The sequence below is a fragment of the Rhinoderma darwinii genome, chromosome 7, assembly GCF_050947455.1.
Source record: "Rhinoderma darwinii isolate aRhiDar2 chromosome 7, aRhiDar2.hap1, whole genome shotgun sequence".
In the NCBI taxonomy this organism is placed as follows: domain Eukaryota; kingdom Metazoa; phylum Chordata; class Amphibia; order Anura; family Rhinodermatidae; genus Rhinoderma; species Rhinoderma darwinii.
The window spans coordinates 2,805,585-2,826,814 of record NC_134693.1 but is presented as its reverse complement, the minus strand read 5'-3'; the positions used below and the strand labels follow the sequence as shown (position 1 = coordinate 2,826,814).

General features: G+C 49.3%; 1 protein-coding gene and 1 long non-coding RNA gene across 5 annotated transcripts in view; one reads left to right on the top strand and one right to left on the bottom strand.

The window, feature by feature from the left end:
- Positions 1 to 21,230, bottom strand: part of RNF220 (ring finger protein 220) — a 222,693-nt gene that overhangs the window by 25,332 nt on the left and 176,131 nt on the right. Inside the window, exons 1-4 of one of the 3 annotated variants that reach the window (XM_075832564.1) lie at positions 9,362 to 9,586; positions 9,144 to 9,186; positions 2,265 to 2,386; positions 1,855 to 1,984 (exon numbers count right to left, since the gene is read on the bottom strand). In XM_075832564.1, coding sequence (XP_075688679.1) covers positions 1,855 to 1,984; positions 2,265 to 2,386; positions 9,144 to 9,186; positions 9,362 to 9,397 — 331 coding nt within the window. In that variant the 5' untranslated portion in view covers positions 9,398 to 9,586. Of the gene's footprint in view, positions 1 to 1,854; positions 1,985 to 2,264; positions 2,387 to 9,143; positions 9,187 to 9,361; positions 9,587 to 21,230 lie in introns of those variants that run through there. The other 2 variants (XM_075832562.1, XM_075832563.1) reach the window with 2 other exon arrangements.
- Positions 9,140 to 21,230, top strand: part of LOC142657521 (uncharacterized) — a 152,432-nt gene continuing 140,341 nt past the window's right edge. For both annotated transcript variants that reach the window (XR_012849937.1, XR_012849936.1), the window contains exon 1: positions 9,140 to 9,725. This is a non-coding gene — a long non-coding RNA (uncharacterized LOC142657521). The remainder of the gene's footprint in view (positions 9,726 to 21,230) is intronic.

Genomic DNA, 21,230 nt, shown 5'->3' with positions numbered 1-21,230 from the left:
TTTAAACTGCCTTTCAATCACATTAAGCGCGCGGCTGCTTGTGCTCCGAGGCAGGAGGATGCAGTGAGATCAATAGACTGACATACTGCTCAATCTGGGCACTCCACTCCTCCACCCAACGCGGCTTCCGACAACTTCCAAATAGGACTTATTATGTTTGTCCCGTAAAGCGGCGACGACCACGGAGGCCACGGAATACGGAGAAACGACAATATAAAAAGAGGCAAAAGAAAGCGAACTTCTAAAAGAAAGCGATCTGCACCCCCTGTGGACCTGCATGCCCCAAAGCAGAGACAGAATACAAAAGTTATTTTACAACGCCAAACATTGAATAAAGCGGCTGCAGAACGCTGTGGCTCCGGCTTCTGCCATTTAGGCTCTATTTTACTCTGCAAGCAACAAAGGGTTAAAAGAGAATGGCTGTCAGCTGACGCCTCATCAATATGACAGTCAGGCTCATCTGCGCACCTGCCCGCTGTGACAGCAGCACGCACCCTACAGCTCAGGCCTGTGTGTTCTCTGCATTGATCCGCATGTTAGACATGGCTTTGGATTCTTCTCTTCTGGCCGCGTTAAGCCGTTTAAGAGATGACAACCGCTGCCACGTGACACTATTGGTTTCAGATCCATTCTGCAGCTTTTCTCTGTAGCAGAAACAACAAACAAAGCGCTTAACTCAAAGGCTGCGCTCGCTCATCAATCAGGATATGATCGTCTGTTGTGGCACACGGGGCTTTAAGGTGCGATGCGCTGCAGAGACCTGAGGAATGGATTGTTTATGGCGAGATGATCACACTGCAGCGCCATTCATTCAAGAGAATAAAAATGTTCTCGGTTAACGCAAAATCTAAACCTTTATTTCTGCAAATAAAACATCAGCAGATCAAGGCGACGTGTGATCCGGCACCAGATAACACACGGTCACATCACAGATTCAATATTCTGCCTGCCTGGAGTCTTCCAAACAGGTCTCAAGACATCTACAAAGAAAATGCCCCTTCAGTATAAAGGGGTAAATAGCACGGCCGCCCCTGCCCAGGTCCCTCCAGGAATATGGAGAGAACAGCCGGATCCCCTCCTGCGTTTACCATTATGGCTGCATTTTCCCCTCAATCCAACAATTGTAAACTCGACCTCAACCTCTCACTAGTGATCACCATCGATGTCCATGCATGAAACCTTCCTATAACCGGGACCTGTGGCATCAACACAGAGGGTGACAGAGCAGCTTCCATCTTACGTTGATTTATTACCTCAACGTCTAAAAAAAACAAAAATAAACATCCGCCCTATTAGGGTGAAGCCCCCCCCTCTATGAGCCAGAACGGAGAGCCGCGCTCTAAGGTCTCGATCTGGAAGACCCGAGCAGTCCAGGCATTACAGGGTTGTCTATTCTGCTGAATGCCCGACGTGTAATACAAGAAATGCGTGACTAGCCCCGGGCGCATCGAGCAAAATCAGACGTTTGCTGGGGGTGCCGGACCTGCAGAAATCAGCAGCCCCTTTAAAGTACCTGTGTACATACTGCAAGACCTCGAACTTGTATAACAAAAAAAACTAAAAAAGGATAAAATAAAATAAACCTGAATGGTCACATAGTAGAGTGAATCTCAAACTCCAGAGACCCGAGCAGCAGCTTAGCGGCCCCTAAATATTTTCGCAAGCCATTAAAACAAGGTTTTGGCTACGTTGTGTAATTGCTCTCTGTACTGACGGGGAGGCACTAGAGAGGTGACAGGCTCTCCATATTGCTGCCTCAGATATAAGAGTCCATTTATAGTGCGGAGAAGACAGTCACCCCCGAGATGTGACCACGGGTTGCAGTGATTGTACAGGTAACAATGTCTTACGTACCGCGGAATCCCCCTTCTAAGAGAGTGGTGGCACGAATCCTCTTCTGTCCGCACCACTCGTACTCCTCAAAGCGATGTCCATTCTCATTTTCGATGTCTACAGAGTCGTCTTCGTTCATGCAGGTCTCTCTCTGTGCGGGGGCAAAAAAAAATGACCAGTGAGAAATGGGGAAGATGAGAATTACAGTGAAATATAATCTAGAGCTGGAAAATACATCAGTTGCACGACATAGTGTTAGAAGATCTGGATCTACATAGAGGAGACGCCCCAGAAGTAGTAGAGCGAACAGAAATAGCAAAAGTAGTAGCAGAGCTGACACTCCACACAGCCTGAACGTTAGGAAGTAGAGGTGATAGACAGGGAAGTGACAGGAGATAGCGGGGGCTGGAAAGGCCTCCCTGTTCCTCTACCTTAGCCAGACACAGTTCCACATGTCTACTCATCTCCTCCTCGGATCCAGACAATGGCCGACTGCAGAGCGGACATACCTGCCCCTCATCTTGCTTTCGCCGTTTCATTTTTCCAATCCGGGCTGGCAGAGCAGAGGATAGAAAGAAAAAGTTCCCATCAGTACATCCATCATGTCACAGAGGTCTTATTATATACAGTGAACGTTCATTATAAGACAGCGCCGCACTTTATCAGACAGCGCCGCACTTTATCAGACAGCGCCGCACTTTATCAGACAGCGCCGCACTTTACACGACAACGACTAGAGACAACGCCGTAAAATGGTTTTATTTTTGCCACAACAGCAGCAGGATGTTTTATAAAGAAGAATTTCTAGGAAAATATCCCAGGAACCACTTCTATGGAAACGGGGGGCAAATCTGCAGAATATAAAGCATGGGGCCGGAGCGCTCTCTTACAATGTAACATCCGTCCGCCGCCATAAAGTAAAGCAGCAGAAAAGGGTAAACGTGTCTGTACGCGAACACCACATGACATCACCGCGTGCGCCGGCCGGTCCCATCGGTGTTCCGTGGAAAGATAGGACGCGTTCGATCTTTTCACAGCTTGGAGAATCGGGTTAGTATTCACGGACCAGATTCACCTGCTAAAGTGAATGGGTCCGTGAAAACTTTCGGTTGCCATTCGGATAACGTGAAAAACGGCTCGAGTGGCACTCGGTCTTATGCAACTGCACTAAGGCTGTGTTCACATGGGGCAGATCTGCTCATGAAAATTCCCCAACATACTTCAGATTTTGATGCAGAATTCATCCTGTGCAATTCCAAATTCACAGCAAAGGCCAAAGCCTTCAGCAGCGGAATTCAAAGTCTCCCGCGCAGTCTGCATTGGGTTGCGGTGCGCTGTATTATGCTGCAGATCCTCCGTGTAGAACCCGCAACGTGAACTCATGAATTCTAGATCACGATCCCAAAGACAGACAGCGACCGTCTCGCTGCTCCGGGGGGGGGGGGGGGGTTGCTTCCAAGGTCAGGGTGACTAATGCCGATATGTGAAATCATTTCTAATTACCCTCCCTCTCGATCTCCTGTCGCCTTCCAACATCTCCCACTAATCAAAAGTGAAGAAACGTGAATCCCACATGTCGGCGTTGGGAAGAGTAAATGTAACTTAGCTGCGGGGCGGCGGTGGGAAGGCGCGCGCCCCTATGAAGCGGTAGCGCTGATCTTGTGTTATTATTCTGCCCTCATGTCCGCAGGTGAAGAGTCGAGCGGTCAATGTGAACGTTACTTTGAGAAAGGTCTTAACATCATTAAGGTCTAAACTTCAGGGTGTAACAGCCGCGCGTCTCTTGCTGCGAGGAGAGGGGAGCAATTAGAACACGGACTGAAAGGTCAACACATTCTTCCCTTGGCCTGTTGGCGGCTGCGGTGGATTATCGCCAACGCTTTACAGACTGACGAGAGCCGGGAAATGCCGCTGAACGTGGCGGACAAGACGCCGTCACTGGGGGGGGGGGGGTCATGTACAGGTGGCCGGTCCGCTCCTTCTCTATGAAGGACCGGTTTATCTTTGGCAGCTTCTCCACACAAGGCTGAAGATGAATTACCCGGTTGTACTCAGACCTGGACCGGTCTAACACAAGCCGGTAATTACCCCGCAATCCTGTGAGGGGTAGTAGTCCTCTGCATTCACACCCGTGCAGCGGTCACATGGTACACCGCCCTCATTTTACACGTGCCGCAAAAGTCATGCTGCAATTTTTGCTGTTACAGATTTGCCACCCAGGAATTGAAAACCACGTGAGAAAAAGGCAACAGATTTCTGGCAGCAGCTCCCCCGACCGTCAGTGGAAGCTTCTGGAACGAGTGACCACATAACACATGGTTGTCCCAAATCTTCCGGCGGGTGAGGCACCACTGCGAACAGAAAACGTCCCTAGCAGGAGAATCCCCCCCCCCCCCCCTATGATGTCCCTCCGCCCGAATAGGACAATATGGACAGGAGTTTCTCTTTGAAGGGGTTTTCTCATAATGATAATTTATTACCAGTCCACAGCATAAGGTGATCAATATGGGGGGCCAATAGCTGGTATCCCCACCGATCCCACAAACAGGGGTCCTAGAGTGCCCTAAGTGAATGGAGTGGGACTGCACAGGATGGCAGGATTATACTGATATATATATATATATATATATAGGGAGAGGAACAGGGATTGCGCGTCGCCGTCCACAGGGATTATATAATCACATATAAAATCAAGCGCAGACTATATTGCTGCACATACGGGTCAGGGATTACGAGGTGGCGGGTCAGGGATTACGAGGTGGCGGGTCAGGGATTACGAGGTGGCGGGTCAGGGATTACGAGGTGGCGGGTCAGGGATTACGAGGTGGCGGGTCAGGGATTACGAGGTGGCGGGTCAGGGATTACGAGGTGGCGGGTCAGGGATTACGAGGTGGCGGGTCAGGGATTACGAGGTGGCGGGTCAGGGATTACGAGGTGACGGGTCAGGGATTACGAGGTGACGGGTCAGGGATTACGAGGTGACGGGTCAGGGATTACGAGGTGACGGGTCAGGGATTACGAGGTGACGGGTGGCGGGTCAGGGATTACGAGGTGACGGGTCAGGGATAACGAGGTGACGGGTCAGGGATAACGAGGTGACGGGTCAGGGATAACGAGGTGACGGGTCAAGGATTACGAGGTGGCGGGTCAGGGATTACGAGGTGACGGTCAGGGATTACGAGGTGACGGTCAGGGATTACGAGGTGACGGTCAGGGATTACGAGGTGACGGTCAGGGATTACGAGGTGACGGGTGGCGGGTCAGGGATTACGCGGTGACGGGTCAGGGATTACGAGGTGAGGGGTGGTGGGTCAGGTCTTACGAGGTGAGGGGTGGCGGGTCAGGGATTACGAGGTGACGGGTGGCGGGTCAGGGATTACGAGGTGACGGGTGGCGGGTCAGGGATTACGAGGTGACGGGTCAGGGATTACGAGGTGACGGGTCAGGGATTACGAGGTGACGGGTCAGGGATTACGAGGTGACGGGTCAGGGATTACGAGGTGGCGGGTCAGGGATTACGAGGTGACGGGTCAGGGATTACGAGGTGACGGGTGGCGGGTCAGGGATTACGAGGTGACGGGTGGCGGGTCAGGGATTACGAGGTGACGGGTGGCGGGTCAGGGATTACGAGGTGGCGGGTCAGGGATTACGAGGTGGCGGGTCAGGGATTACGAGGTGGCGGGTCAGGGATTACGAGGGGGCGGGTCAGGGATTACGAGGGGGCGGGTCAGGGATTACGAGGGGGCGGGTCAGGGATTACGAGGGGGCGGATGGCGGTACGGATGGCGGGTCAGGGATTACGAGGTGACGGGTCAGGGATTACGAGGTGACGGATGGCGGGTCAGGGATTACGAGGTGAGGGATGGCGGGTCAGGGATTACGAGGTGAGGGATGGCGGGTCAGGGATTACGAGGTGAGGGATGGCGGGTCAGGGATTACGAGGTGACGGGTGACGGGTCAGGGATTACGAGGTGACGGGTGACGGGTCAGGGATTACGAGGTGACGGGTCAGGGATTACGAGGTGACGGGTGGCGGGTCAGGGATTACGAGGTGACGGGTGGCGGGTCAGGGATTACGAGGTGACGGGTGGCGGGTCAGGGATTACGAGGTGACGGGTGGCGGGTCAGGGATTACGAGGTGACGGGTGGCGGGTCAGGGATTACGAGGTGACGGGTGGCGGGTCAGGGATTACGAGGTGACGGGTGGCGGGTCAGGGATTACGAGGTGACGGGTGGCGGGTCAGGGATTACGAGGTGACGGGTGGCGGGTCAGGGATTACGAGGTGACGGGTGGCGGGTCAGGGATTACGAGGTGACGGGTCAAGGATTACGAAGTGACGGATGGCGGGTCAGGGATTACGAGGTGACGGGTGGCGGGTCAGGGATTACGAGGTGGCGGGTCAGGGATTACGAGGTGGCGGGTCAGGGATTACGAGGTGACGGGTGGCGGGTCAGGGATTACGAGGTGACGGGTGGCGGGTCAGGGATTACGAGGTGACAGGTGGCGGGTCAGGGATTACGAGGTGACGGGTCAGGGATTACGAGGTGACGGATGGCGGTACGGAAGGCGGGTCAGGGATTATGAGGTGACGGGTGGTCAGGGATGGCGGGTCAGGGATTACGAGGTGACGGGTGGCGGGTCAGGGATTACGAGGTGACGGGTGGCGGGTCAGGGATTACGAGGTGACGGGTCAGGGATTACGAGGTGACGGGTCAGGGATTACGAGGTGACGGGTCAGGGATTACGAGGTGACGGGTCAGGGATTACGAGGTGACGGGTCAGGGATTACGAGGTGGCGGGTCAGGGATTACGAGGTGACGGGTCAGGGATTACGAGGTGACGGGTGGCGGGTCAGGGATTACGAGGTGACGGGTGGCGGGTCAGGGATTACGAGGTGACGGGTGGCGGGTCAGGGATTACGAGGTGGCGGGTCAGGGATTACGAGGTGGCGGGTCAGGGATTACGAGGTGGCGGGTCAGGGATTACGAGGGGGCGGGTCAGGGATTACGAGGGGGCGGGTCAGGGATTACGAGGGGGCGGGTCAGGGATTACGAGGGGGCGGGTCAGGGATTACGAGGGGGCGGATGGCGGTACGGATGGCGGGTCAGGGATTACGAGGTGACGGGTCAGGGATTACGAGGTGACGGATGGCGGGTCAGGGATTACGAGGTGAGGGATGGCGGGTCAGGGATTACGAGGTGAGGGATGGCGGGTCAGGGATTACGAGGTGAGGGATGGCGGGTCAGGGATTACGAGGTGACGGGTGACGGGTCAGGGATTACGAGGTGACGGGTGACGGGTCAGGGATTACGAGGTGACGGGTGACGGGTCAGGGATTACGAGGTGACGGGTGACGGGTCAGGGATTACGAGGTGACGGGTCAGGGATTACGAGGTGACGGGTGGCGGGTCAGGGATTACGAGGTGACGGGTGGCGGGTCAGGGATTACGAGGTGACGGGTGGCGGGTCAGGGATTACGAGGTGACGGGTGGCGGGTCAGGGATTACGAGGTGACGGGTGGCGGGTCAGGGATTACGAGGTGACGGGTGGCGGGTCAGGGATTACGAGGTGACGGGTGGCGGGTCAGGGATTACGAGGTGACGGGTGGCGGGTCAGGGATTACGAGGTGACGGGTGGCGGGTCAGGGATTACGAGGTGACGGGTCAAGGATTACGAAGTGACGGATGGCGGGTCAGGGATTACGAGGTGACGGGTGGCGGGTCAGGGATTACGAGGTGGCGGGTCAGGGATTACGAGGTGGCGGGTCAGGGATTACGAGGTGACGGGTGGCGGGTCAGGGATTACGAGGTGACGGGTGGCGGGTCAGGGATTACGAGGTGACAGGTGGCGGGTCAGGGATTACGAGGTGACGGGTCAGGGATTACGAGGTGACGGATGGCGGTACGGAAGGCGGGTCAGGGATTATGAGGTGACGGGTGGTCAGGGATGGCGGGTCAGGGATTACGAGGTGACGGGTGGCGGGTCAGGGATTACGAGGTGACGGGTCAGGGATTATGAGGTGACGGATGGCGGTATGGATGGCGGGTCAGGGATTATGAGGTGACGGGTGGTCAGGGATTACGAGGCGACGGATGGCGGGTCAGGGATTACGAGGTGAGGGATGGCGGGTCAGGGATTATGAGGTGACGGGTGGTCAGGGATGGCGGGTCAGGGATTATGAGGTGACGGGTGGTCAGGGATGGCGGGTCAGGGATTACGAGGTGACGGATGGTCAGGGATGGCGGGTCAGGGATTACGAGGTGACGGATGGTCAGGGATTACGAGGTGACGGATGGCGGGTCAGGGATTATGAGGTGATGGCGGGTCAGGGATTACGAGGTGACGGATGGTCAGGGATTACGAGGTGACGGATGGCGGGTCAGGGATTACGAGGTGATGGCGGGTCAGGGATTACGAGGTGACGGGTGGTCAGGGATGGCGGGTCAGGGATTACGAGGTGACGGGTGGTCAGGGATGGCGGGTCAGGGATTACGAGGTGACGGGTGGTCAGGGATGGCGGGTCAGGGATTACGAGGTGACGGGTGGTCAGGGATGGCGGGTCAGGGATTACGAGGCGGCGGGTCAGGGATTACGAGGCGGCGGGTCAGGGATTACGAGGCGGCGGGTCAGGGATTACGAGGCGGCGGGTCAGGGATTACGAGGCGGCGGGTCAGGGATTACGAGGCGGCGGGTCAGGGATTACGAGGCGGCGGGTCAGGGATTACGAGGCGGCGGGTCAGGGATTACGAGGCGGCGGGTCAGGGATTACGAGGCGACGGGTCAGGGATTACGAGGCGACGGGTCAGGGATTACGAGGCGACGGGTCAGGGATTACGAGGCGACGGGTCAGGGATTACGAGGCGACGGGTCAGGGATTACGAGGCGACGGGTCAGGGATTACGAGGTGACGGGTCAGGGATTACGAGGTGACGGGTCAGGGATTACGAGGTGACGGGTCAGGGATTACGAGGTGACGGGTCAGGGATTACGAGGTGACGGGTCAGGGATTACGAGGTGACGGGACAGGGATTACGAGGTGACGGGTCAGGGATTACGAGGTGACGGGTCAGGGATTACGAGGTGACGGGTCAGGGATTACGAGGTGAGGGATGGCGGGTCAGGGATTACGAGGTGAGGGATGGCGGGTCAGGGATTACGAGGTGACTGATGGCGGGTCAGGGATTATGAGGTGACGGGTGGTCAGGGATGGCGGGTCAGGGATTATGAGGTGACGGGTGGTCAGGGATGGCGGGTCAGGGATTACGAGGTGACTGATGGTCAGGGATGACGGTACGGATGGAGCACTCACCATTCAGCCTGGTCTGTCTGTTGGCTCTCACTCTCAGGAAGGTCTGCGGGGAGACAGAAGACACACACGGTTAGAGACTCCATGATTGACACACAGAAAAGCCGGAGCCTGAGGCGGAGGTTCGGGGGCCGCAGGCCGCATCTCGTCGGCCGGTACCGGGCCGGATGGCAGCGGATTCTCCTCCTCCCCCTCCAGGCTGAAGATGTAAACAAACCTACTTCCTCTCTGCGGCCGCCGTTGTTCTCACTCTGCATGGCAACTAGGGGGCGTCCGCCTGAAATAACGGCCTCCGGGACCTGCTGCCGCCTGTCATACCCGGTCTGGACGGGACGCTCTGCCCGTTTCCCGGCCCCCGTGCCGATGGCGGCGGATTCTAACGGCTCCTCACATCCAGAAAGGGTTCACGACGGACGCCATCTTTACTACGGTCATGTGACAGCCGCACGCACGAAATGCAGATACGTCTACGTGCGCACGCTTACAGTGTTACCATGACAACCTAAAAGGCGGCAAACCTGAAAGTCGCGCTACTACCCCGGGCCTGACAGAACCGGAACACTGTGGTAAAGACAGCCGAGCAATGTACGACCCTGACCCGCTCATATAGTACTAGTATCGCGCTCACATGTTACACAGCGCTGTACACACAATGGCGGGAAACGACCGCTGCAGTCACACACGGCTTCTGACACCCGTCAATAGTGACAGAAAATGTGACGGATACCTGACACCTCCAACAATGATCTGCCTATAAAGCCAGTAGCCTGCAGTGTATCTAATCCTATCATGTGTGATACTGTCTGCTGAGCCATGTATCTAATCCTATCATGTGTGATACTGTCTGCTGAGCTGTGTATCTAATCCTATCATGTGTGATACTGTCTGCTGAGCTGTGTATCTAATCCTATCATGTGTGATACGGTCTGCTGAGCTGTGTATCTAATCCTATCATGTGTGATACTGTCTGCTGAGCCGTGTATCTAATCCCATCATGTGTGATACTTTGCTGAGCCGTGTATCTAATCCCATCATGTGTGATACTCTCTGCTGAGCCGTGTATCTAATCCTATCAAGTGTGATACTGACTGCTGAGCCGGTGTATCTAATCCTATCATGCGTGATACTGTCTGCTGAGCTGTGTATCTAATCCTATCATGTGTGATACTGTCTGCTGAGCTGTGTATCTAATCCTACCATCTGTGATACTGTCTGCTGAGCCACTGTATCTAATCCTATCATGTGTGATACTGTCTGCTGAGCGGTGTATCTAATCCTATCACGTGTGATACTGTCTGCTGAGCTATGTATCTAATCCTATCATGTGTGATACTGTCTGCTGAGCCACTGTATCTAATCCTATCATGTGTGATACTGTCTGCTGAGCGGTGTATCTAATCCTATCACGTGTGATACTGTCTGCTGAGCTGTGTATCTAATCCTATCATGCGTGATACTGTCTGCTGAGCGGTGTATCTAATCCTATCACGTGTGATACTGTCTGCTGAGCTGTGTATCTAATCCTATCATGTGTGATACTGTCTGCTGAGCTGTGTATCTAATACTATCATGTGTGATACTGTCTGCTGAGCCGTGTATCTAATCCTATCATGAGTGATACTGTCTGCTGAGCCGTGTATCTAATCCTATCGTGTGTGATACTGCCTGCTGAGCCGTGTATCTAATCCTATCGTGTGTGATACTGCCTGCTGAGCCACTGTATCTAATCCTATCATGTGTGATACTGTCTGCTGAGCTGTGTATCTAATCCTATCATGTGTGATACTGCCTGCTGAGCCACTGTATCTAATCCTATCCTGTGTGATACTGTCTGCTGAGCTGTGTATCTAATCCTATCATGTGTGATACGGTCTGCTGAGCCGTGTATCTAATCCTATGTGATACTGTCTGCCGAGCTGTGTATCTAATCCTATCATGTGTGATACGGTCTGCTGAGCCGTGTATCTAATCCTATCGTGTGATACTGTCTGCTGAGCTGTGTATCTAATCCTATCATGTGTGATACTGTCTGCTGAGCCGTGTATCTAATCCTATCATGTGTGATACTGGCTGCTGAGCCATGTATCTAATTCAATCATGTGTGATACTGTCTGCTGAGCCGTGTATCTAATCCTATCATGTGTGATACTGTCTGCTGAGCCGTGTATCTAATCCTATCATGTGTGATACTGTCTGCTGAGCTGTGTATCTAATCCTATCATGTGTGATACTGTCTGCTGAGCTGTGTATCTAATCCTATCATGTGTGATACTGTCTGCTGAGCTGTGTATCTAATCCTTTCATGTGTGATACTGACTGCTGAGCCGTGTATCTAATCCTATCATGTGTGATACTGTCTGCTGAGCTGTGTATCTAATCCTATCCTGTGTGATACTGTCTGCTGAGCTGTGTATCTAATCCTATCATGTGTGATACTGTCTGCTGAGCTGTGTATCTAATCCTATCATGTGTGATACTGTCTGCTGAGCTGTGTATCTAATCCTATCATGTGTGATTCTGTCTGCTGAGCTGTGTATCTAATCCTATCATGTGTGATACTGTCTGCTGAACTGTGTATCTTATCCTATCGTGTGGTACTGTCTGCTGAGCTGTGTACCTAATCCTATCGTGTGATACTGTCTGCTGAGCCACTGTATCTAATCCTATCATGTGTGGTACTGTCTGCTGAGCTGTGTATCTAATCCTATCATGTGTGATACTGCCTGCTGAGCGGTGTATCTAATCCTATCATGTGTGATACTGCCTGCTGAGCGGTGTATCTAATCCTATCATGTGTGATACTGCCTGCTGAGCGGTGTATCTAATCCTATCATGTGTGATACTCTGCTGAGCCGTGTATCTAATCCTATCATGTGTGATACTGTCTGCTGAGCGGTGTATCTAATCCTATCATGTGCGATACTGTCGGCTGAACTGTGTATCTAATCCTATCATTGTGGTACTGTCTGCTGAGCTGTGTATCTAATCCTATCATGTGTGATACTGTCTGCTGAGCCATGTATCTAATCCTATCATGTGTGATACTGTCTGCTGAGCCCTGTATCTAAGCCACAGCTAGATAACTCTCCTGTTTGCCGCCAGTGTCCGGACAGGTTGTCAGTAGATGTGGCATTTGCTCCTGGATTGTTTTTTGTGCATTTTATGGATTGTACTATTGGCGGTGTAAGGCTATGTTCACACGGGGTCTTTTGCCGAGTTTATTGACGCGGAAACCGCGTCGCAAAACTCGGCAGAAACTCCCCGAGAACGCCTCCCATTGATTTCAATGGGAGGCGTCGGCGTCTTTTTCCCGCGAGCAGTAAAACTGCCTCGCGGGAAAAAGAAGCGACATGCCCTATCTTCGGGCGCTTCCGCCTCCGACCTCCCATTGACTTCAATGGGAGGCAGGAGAAAGCGTGTTTTCTGCCCGCGGCGCTCAATGGCCGCGGGCGAAAAACGGCGCGATCATTGCTATTCACACGGAGTATTTTGGGGGAGGAATATCTGCCTCAAAATTCCGTTTGGAGCTTTGAGGCAGATATTCCTCCCCCAAAATACTCCGTGTGAACATAGCCTAATGAACACGTCCTTCCCGTGTGACGCTGCGCCCGTTGTCCGTGACTGATGTGTTAATAGTGTTAGGCTGTATTCACACAGAGTTTTTTTACAGGAGGAAAATTCCTCCTGCAAAAACTGCTCCAGACGGTTTTTGCACACTGGTTTGACAAAAACTCGTCAAAACACTTGCCAAGGTGTTTTTTTTCCTCTTTCTGACTGATTGAAATGGGTTTTTGGAGGCGGAAACCGCCTCAAGATGGGTAATGTCGCTTCTTTTTACCGCAACGCGTTTTTTTTACTCGCGGTAAAAAAAAACTCGTCAAACTCCCATTGAAATCAATGGCAGGCATTTTCGGGCGTTTTTTGACAAGTTTTGCGGAGCGGTTTCCGCGCCAAAAAACTTAGTGTGAGCAGGGCCTTAATCTATCAGGACGACATCCACAGCTCAGCGATGTAAAGGACGAGTTATAAAACAAGGAAAATCCACCGCTCTAAATGAGATAATCCCACAAACATGACGATAATCCCACAAACTCTCTTCGTGTTTTGAGGGGCCACTCACCCTAAAATAGTGAGTTTATAAGGCTACGTCCAAAAAGGAATGAAACACGCATTTTGTATCAAAGCTGCAGCGATTCCGCAACAAAATCCACACGGGTTACAAGCGCATCGAGCTGTGGATTCACCGTGGATCTTGCCCTGTGCATTACATGAGCGTGCCCTGCTGTCCTGCGGATTGTTTCCACTACATGTAAAAGGGGTTTTGAAAACCATGTCCACTTGTATTGTAAATTGCTGCGGATTTGTGGTGCAAAACCCTCATCGCAAATCCACTAAGTGTGGACCCTGCCTAATACTTCAGAAGTGTTATAAGAGGAGCGGCTGATATCAGTCACATATATGATGTAATGTCTCTGGGGGATATAATAGTACTGGAGTGTTATAAGAGGAGCGGCTGATATCAGTCACATATATGATGTAATGTCTCTGGAGGATATAATAGTGCTGGAGTGATATAAGAGGAGCAGCTGATATCAGTCACACATATGATGTAATGTCTCTGGAGGATATAATAGTACTGGAGTGATATAAGAGGAGCGGCTGATATCAGTCACACATATGATGTAATGTCTCTGGAGGGTATAATAGTACTGGAGTGATATAAGAGGAGCGGTTGATATCAGTCACATATATGATGTAATGTCTCTGGAGGATATAATAGTGCTGGAGTGATATAAGAGGAGCGGCTGATATCAGTCACATATGATGTAATGTCTCTGGAGGATATAATAGTACTGGAGTGATATAAGAGGAGCGGCTGATATCAGTCACATATATGATGTAATGTCTCTGGAGGATATAATAGTACTGGAGTGATATAAGAGGAGCGGCTGATATCAGTCACATATGATGTAATGTCTCTGGAGGATATAATAGTACTGGAGTGATATAAGAGGAGCGGCTGATATCAGTCACACATATGATGTAATGTCTCTGGAGGATATAATAGTGCTGGAGTGTTATAAGAGGAGCGGCTGATATTAGTCACACATATGATGTAATGTCTCTGGAGGATATAATAGTACTGGAGTGATATAAGAGGAGCGGCTGATATCAGTCACACATATGATGTAATGTCTCTGGAGGATATAATAGTACTGGAGTGTTATAAGAGGAGCGGCTGCTATCAGTCACATATATGATGTAATGTCTCTGGAGGATATAATAGTACTGGAGTGATATAAGAGGAGCGGCTGATATCAGTCACATATGATGTAATGTCTCTGGAGGATATAATAGTACTGGAGTGTTCTAAGAGGAGCAGCTGATATCAGTCACACATATGATGAATGTCTGGAGGATATAATAGTGCTGGAGTGATATAAGAGGAGCGGCTGATATCAGTCACACATATGATGTAATGTCTCTGGAGGATATAATAGTACTGGAGTGTTATAAGAGGAGCGGCTGATATCAGTCACACGTATGATGTAATGTCTCTGGAGGATATAATAGTACTGGAGTGATATAAGAGGAGCGGCTGATATCAGTCACACATATGATGTAATGTCTCTGGAGGATATAATAGTACTGGAGTGATATAAGAGGAGCGGCTGATATCAGTCACATATGATGTAATGTCTCTGGAGGATATAATAGTACTGGAGTGTTATAAGAGGAGCGGCTGATATCAGTCACATATGATGTAATGTCTCTGGAGGATATAATAGTACTGGAGTGATATAAGAGGAGCGGCTGATATCAGTCACATATGATGTAATGTCTCTGGAGGATATAATAGTACTGGAGTGTTATAAGAGGAGCGGCTGATATCAGTCACATATGATGTAATGTCTCTGGAGGATATAATAGTACTGGAGTGTTATAAGAGGAGCAGCTGATATCAGTCACACATATGATGTAATGTCTGGAGGATATAATAGTGCTGGAGTGATATAAGAGGAGCGGCTGATATCAGTCACACATATGATGTAATGTCTCTGGAGGATATAATAGTACTGGAGTGATATAAGAGGAGCGGCTGATATCAGTCACATATGATGTAATGTCTCTGGGGATATAATAGTACTGGAGTGATATAAGAGGAGCTGCTGATATCAGTCACATATGATGTAATGTCTCTGGAGGATATAATAGTACTGGAGTGATATAAGAGGAGCGGCTGATATCAGTCACACATATGATGTAATGTCTCTGGAGGATATAATAGTGCTGGAGTGTTATAAGAGGAGCGGCTGATATCCGTCACATATATGATGTAATGTCTGGAGGATATAATAGTACTGGAGTGATATAAGAGGAGCGGCTGATATCAGTCACATATGATGTAATGTCTCTGGAGGATATAATAGTACTGGAGTGATATAAGAGGAGCGGCTGATATCAGTCACATATGATGTAATGTCTCTGGAGGATATAATAGTACTGGAGTGATATAAGAGGAGCGGCTGATATCAGTCACATATATGATGTAATGTCTCTGGAGGATATAATAGTACTGGAGTGTTATAAGAGGAGCAGCTGATATCAGTCACATATGATGTAATGTCTCTGGAGGATATAATAGTGCTGGAGTGTTATAAGAGGAGCGGCTGATATCAGTCACATATGATGTAATGTCTCTGGAGGATATAATAGTACTGGAGTGTTATAAGAGGAGCGGCTGATATCAGTCACATATGATGTAATGTCTCTGGAGGATATAATAGTACTGCAGTGATATAAGAGGAACGGCTGATATCAGTCACACATATTATGTAATGTCTCTGGAGGATATAATAGTACTGGAGTGATATAAGAGGAGCGGCTGATATCAGTCACACATATGATGTAATGTCTGGAGGATATAATAGTGCTGGAGTGTTATAAGAGGAGTGGCTGATATCAGTCACACACATGATGTAATGTCTCTGGAGGATATAATAGTAATGGAGTGTTATAAGAGGAGCGGCTGATATCAGTCACACATATGATGTAATGTCTCTGGAGGATATAATAGTGCTGGAGTGATATAAAGGGAGCGGCTGATATCAGTCACACATATGATGTAATGTCTCTGGAGGATATAATAGTGCTGTAGCGTTATAAGAGGAGCGGCTGATATCAGTCACACATATTATGTAATGTCTCTGGAGGATATAATAGTACTGGAGTGATATAAGAGGAGCGGCTGATATCAGTCACATATGATGTAATGTCTCTGGAGGATATAATAGTGCTGGAGTGATATAAGAGGAGCGGCTGATATCAGTCACACATATGATGTAATGTCTGGAGGATATAATAGTACTGGAGTGATATAAGAGGACCGGCTGATATCAGTGACACATATGATGTAATGTCTGGAGGATATAATAGTGCTGGAGTGTTATAAGAGGAGCGGCTGATATCAGTCACACATATGATGTAATGTCTCTGGAGGATATAATAGTGCTGGAGTGTTATAAGAGGAGTGGTTGATATCAGTCACAAATATGATGTAATGTCTCTGGAGGATATAATAGTGCTGGAGTGATATAAGAGGACCGGCTGATATCAGTGACACATATGATGTAATGTCTCTGGAGGATATAATAGTGCTGGAGTGATATAAGAGGAGCGGCTGATATCAGTCACACATATGATGTAATGTCTCTGGAGGATATAATAGTGCTGGAGTGTTATAAGAGGAGCGGCTGATATCAGTCACATATATGATGTAATGTCTCTGGAGGATATAATGGTACTGGAGTGATATAAGAGGAGCCGCTGATATCAGTCACATATGATGTAATGTCTCTGGAGGATATAATAGTACTGGAGTGATATAAGAGGAGCGGCTGATATCAGTCACATATGATGTAATGTCTCTGGAGGATATAATAGTACTGGAGTGATATAAGAGGAGCGGCTGATATCAGTCACACATATGATGTAATGTCTGGAGGATATAATAGTACTGGAGTGATATAAGAGGAGAGGCTGATATCAGTCACACATATGATGTAATGTCTCTGGAGGATATAATAGTACTGGAGTGATATAAGAGGAGCGGCTGATATCAGTCACACATATGATGTAATGTCTCTGGAGGATATAATAGTACTGGAGTGATATAAGAGGAGCGGCTGATATCAGTCACACATATGATGTAATGTCTCTGGAGGATATAATAGTGCTGGAGTGATATGAGAGGAGCGGCTGATATCAGTCACATATGATGTAATATCTCTGGAGGATATAATAGTACTGGAGTGATATAAGAGGAGCGGCTGATATCAGTCACACGTATGATGTAATGTCTCTGGAGGATATAATAGTACTGGAGTGTTATAAGAGGAGCGGCTGATATCAGTCACATATGATGTAATGTCTCTGGAGGATATAATAGTACTGGAGTGATATAAGAGGAGCGGCTGATATCAGTCACATATGATGTAATGTCTCTGGAGGATATAATAGTGCTGGAGTGATATAAGAGGAGCGGCTGATATCAGTCACACATATGATGTAATGTCTCTGGAGGATATAATAGTACTGGAGTGTTATAAGAGGAGCGGCTGATATCAGTCACATATGATGTCATGTCTCTGGAGGATATAATAGTACTGGAGTGATATAAGAGGAGCGGCTGATATCAGTCACATATGATGTAATGTCTCTGGAGGATATAATAGTGCTGGAGTGATATAAGAGGAGCGGCTGATATCAGTCACACATATGATGTAATGTCTCTGGAGGATATAATAGTACTGGAGTGTTATAAGAGGAGCGGCTGATATCAGTCACATATGATGTCATGTCTCTGGAGGTTCTCAGCACTGCAGATATGTGACATATAGTAGGGATCTTGGGGGAGGGGAGGATTCTTCCTGTCATCCCATTTAATAACTCTACAGTCATCCTCTCCCCAGTCTGAGGTGTCTGATAACAGAGAGCGATGATTATGTGTTCACCTGTCCCACAGTCTAATTTTGGCCGGTCCAGCGAGCGCTGATCAACGAGACAGCTCATTTATCGGCGCTTGTTTGCTCCTGTCACACGGAGCTATGGATGGGGACGATCGCTCGTTACTCTGATCACTTGTCCCCATCCATTATTATTATGTCGGTGGAGCTGCCGACAAATATGATATTTCACTTTTTTTAAACGATACGACCGGCAGATGATTGAGTGTTTGCTCGTTCATCTGCTGATCGCTGATCTGTTTACACAGGAGAATTATCAGGAACGAGCGTTGTATGAACTAATGATCTGCCCGATAATCACCGCGTGTAACCCCTATAGTCTCCCCGGCCTGAAGTGGCTGATAACAGGTCTGGTATGATATACATGAGTTTGTTTTTCTATATTATATCGCTGCAATCCTATAACCCAAGCATGTGAGTGGTGATCGGATGACACGTATGGGGGATTTACACGCGGTGATTATCGGGCAGATCATTAGTTCATACAACGCTCGTTCCTGATAATTCTCCTGTGTAATCAGATCAGCGATCAGCAGATGAACGAGCAAACGCCGGATCATCTGCCGGTCGTATCGTTTAAAAATAGTGAAATATTCTGGTTGTCGGCAGCGCATCTTGATGTGTAAACAGGAGACGCGCCGCCGACATGATAACGGATGGGGACGAGCGGTCGGGGTAACGGCCGCTCCTCCCCATCCATAGCTCCGTGTGAGAGGAGAAAACGAGCGCCGATCAACGATGTCTCGGCCCATGTAAGAGGGCCTTTATGTGAAGGGCAGGGATTTATGTATGTTCTTAATGTCCGATTTGCACCCGTGCGGTACCCGTTTTCATGGATCCCTCATAGACTTGAGTCTCTTGAGGGATCCGTGAAAACTGACAAAAATAGGACATGACCTATTTTTTCACGGACTGTTACAAACAAAAAAAAGGCCATATAAATTGGCTAGAAATTCATGAAGCCGTGTGACGGTCGTTATAAAACTGCCTGCACGGACGTTTTCAACATAAGTCTGAATTCCGAGAAAATACCTGTGGTCTGGCGGTCAACCTTTTTGGGGCGTTTCCCCCAGTTCCTGCTCCGTCAGTTGCGAGACGATGACCTGAACTTATTAGGGGGCTGATTGGTAAATAAAGTGCACGATGTCTGATTCCACAGTGAACAGTTATGACGGGGGGCCAGGCTGTGTGATCGCTGGATTACCTTTATGTGATGTGGAACATGGAATTTCCCCAAAAATACAATCCCACTAAGAATTGAGACCTCAGACGAGCACAAGTTCCGGCCTCCTGTACCCCGCAGCTATTTTACATTCTGTGTGAAGACACCGCCGCTTTCATACCCTCCGTCTGCTACTATTCTATTTTTAGTGGATTGCAATTCCACACTTGTCACCTCCGCAGGATCTTACATCCTCAGAGCTGTCGCTACTAATGGCTCTCGGACAGAAACATGTCAGTCCAGCTGTAATGACAGTCACCGGCGCTGCATAGAAAGTGCTGCACTCCGTGAGCTGGACGACTTCCATCTGCCAAGTGTGAGCGGTGACGCTGAATTTACACAGTCACTCTCCAGCCTGACAGCTTCACTCAGACATGGGAGACATGAGAAGCTTTCACTGTTGTACAGGGGCGGCCGGAGAAGCAAGGACATGGCCGGGAACCTGTTGCAGCAGCGGTGACATCATGGTGTCTGATTTAGCCTCATGCACACTTCCATCACCGTTTTCTCGGCCGTTTTTGACGTATCCGTGTGTCCGTTTTGGTATCCGTGTGGTTTCCGTGTGTACTCAGTGTCCGTTCTGTGTTTCCGTTTCGCTTCCGTGTTTCCGTTAAGAAAACTTTAAATAAACTTGTCACATGTCCCAGTCTGTGAACTTTGGCAAGCCCTGCCATTGCTAGGGAAACCTTCCGTGTGCCGTCCATTTTTTTTGACGGACCCATTGACTTCTATGGGCTTCACGGTCATGGAATAACTGACCAAAGTAGGACATGCTCTACTTTTGACGCAACGGAACAACGGATCAGTCAAAATAACGGAAGTGTGCATGGGCCCATTGAAATGAATGGGTTCAGGGTGCGATCAGTGACAAAAACGGAGAGCACCCTGAAGGAAAAAACTGAAGTGGGCCGTCACCGATACATAGCAGCAAAGCAGCAGATCGTAATATTATATAAAGGGCTCTTCAAGCTTCTGTAAAGACATTAAGAGCATCTTCTCAATATTATTAGGTAAAACACTCTTTACTACTGAGCGCCAGTGCAATCCTCCATGTAGCTACTGATCCCACTAATTGTACGTGGATTCTATTCAGGTCAATAGGACCATATACAATTGCCTAATGATATGGAGGCTGCAAAGACTATAGTGTGAATATGCTGAATTATTTTATGTTGTATGCAGCTGAAAGCATCTATTCACTTCTGATGTCATTTTACAGTTTCTATATCTAAGGGATCTTCAGAAACTGCGGATTTACTTTGTAAATACATTACATTACTTATCCTGCACTGATCCGGAGTTATATCCTGTATTATACTCCAGAGCTGCACTCACTATTCTGCTGGTGGAGTCACTGTGTACATATATTACATTACTTATCCTGTACTGATCCTGAGTTACTGCCTGTATTATACTCCAGAGCTGCACTCACTATTCTGCTGGTGGAGTCACTGTGTACATACATTATATTACTTATCCTGTACTGATCCTGAGTTATATCCTGTATTATACTCCAGAGCTGCACTCACTATTCTGCTGGTGGAGTCACTGTGTACATACATTATATTACTTATCCTGTACTGATCCTGAGTTATATCCTGTCTTATACTCCTGAGCTGCACTCACTATTCTGCTGCTGGAGTCACTGTGTACATACATTACATTACTTATCCTGTACTGATCCTGAGTTATATCCTGTCTTATACTCCTGAGCTGCACTCACTATTCTGCTGGTGGAGTCACTGTGTACATACATTACATTACTTATCCTGCACTGATCCGGAGTTACATCCTGTATTATACTCCAGAGCTGAACTCACTATTCTGCTGGTGGAGTCACAG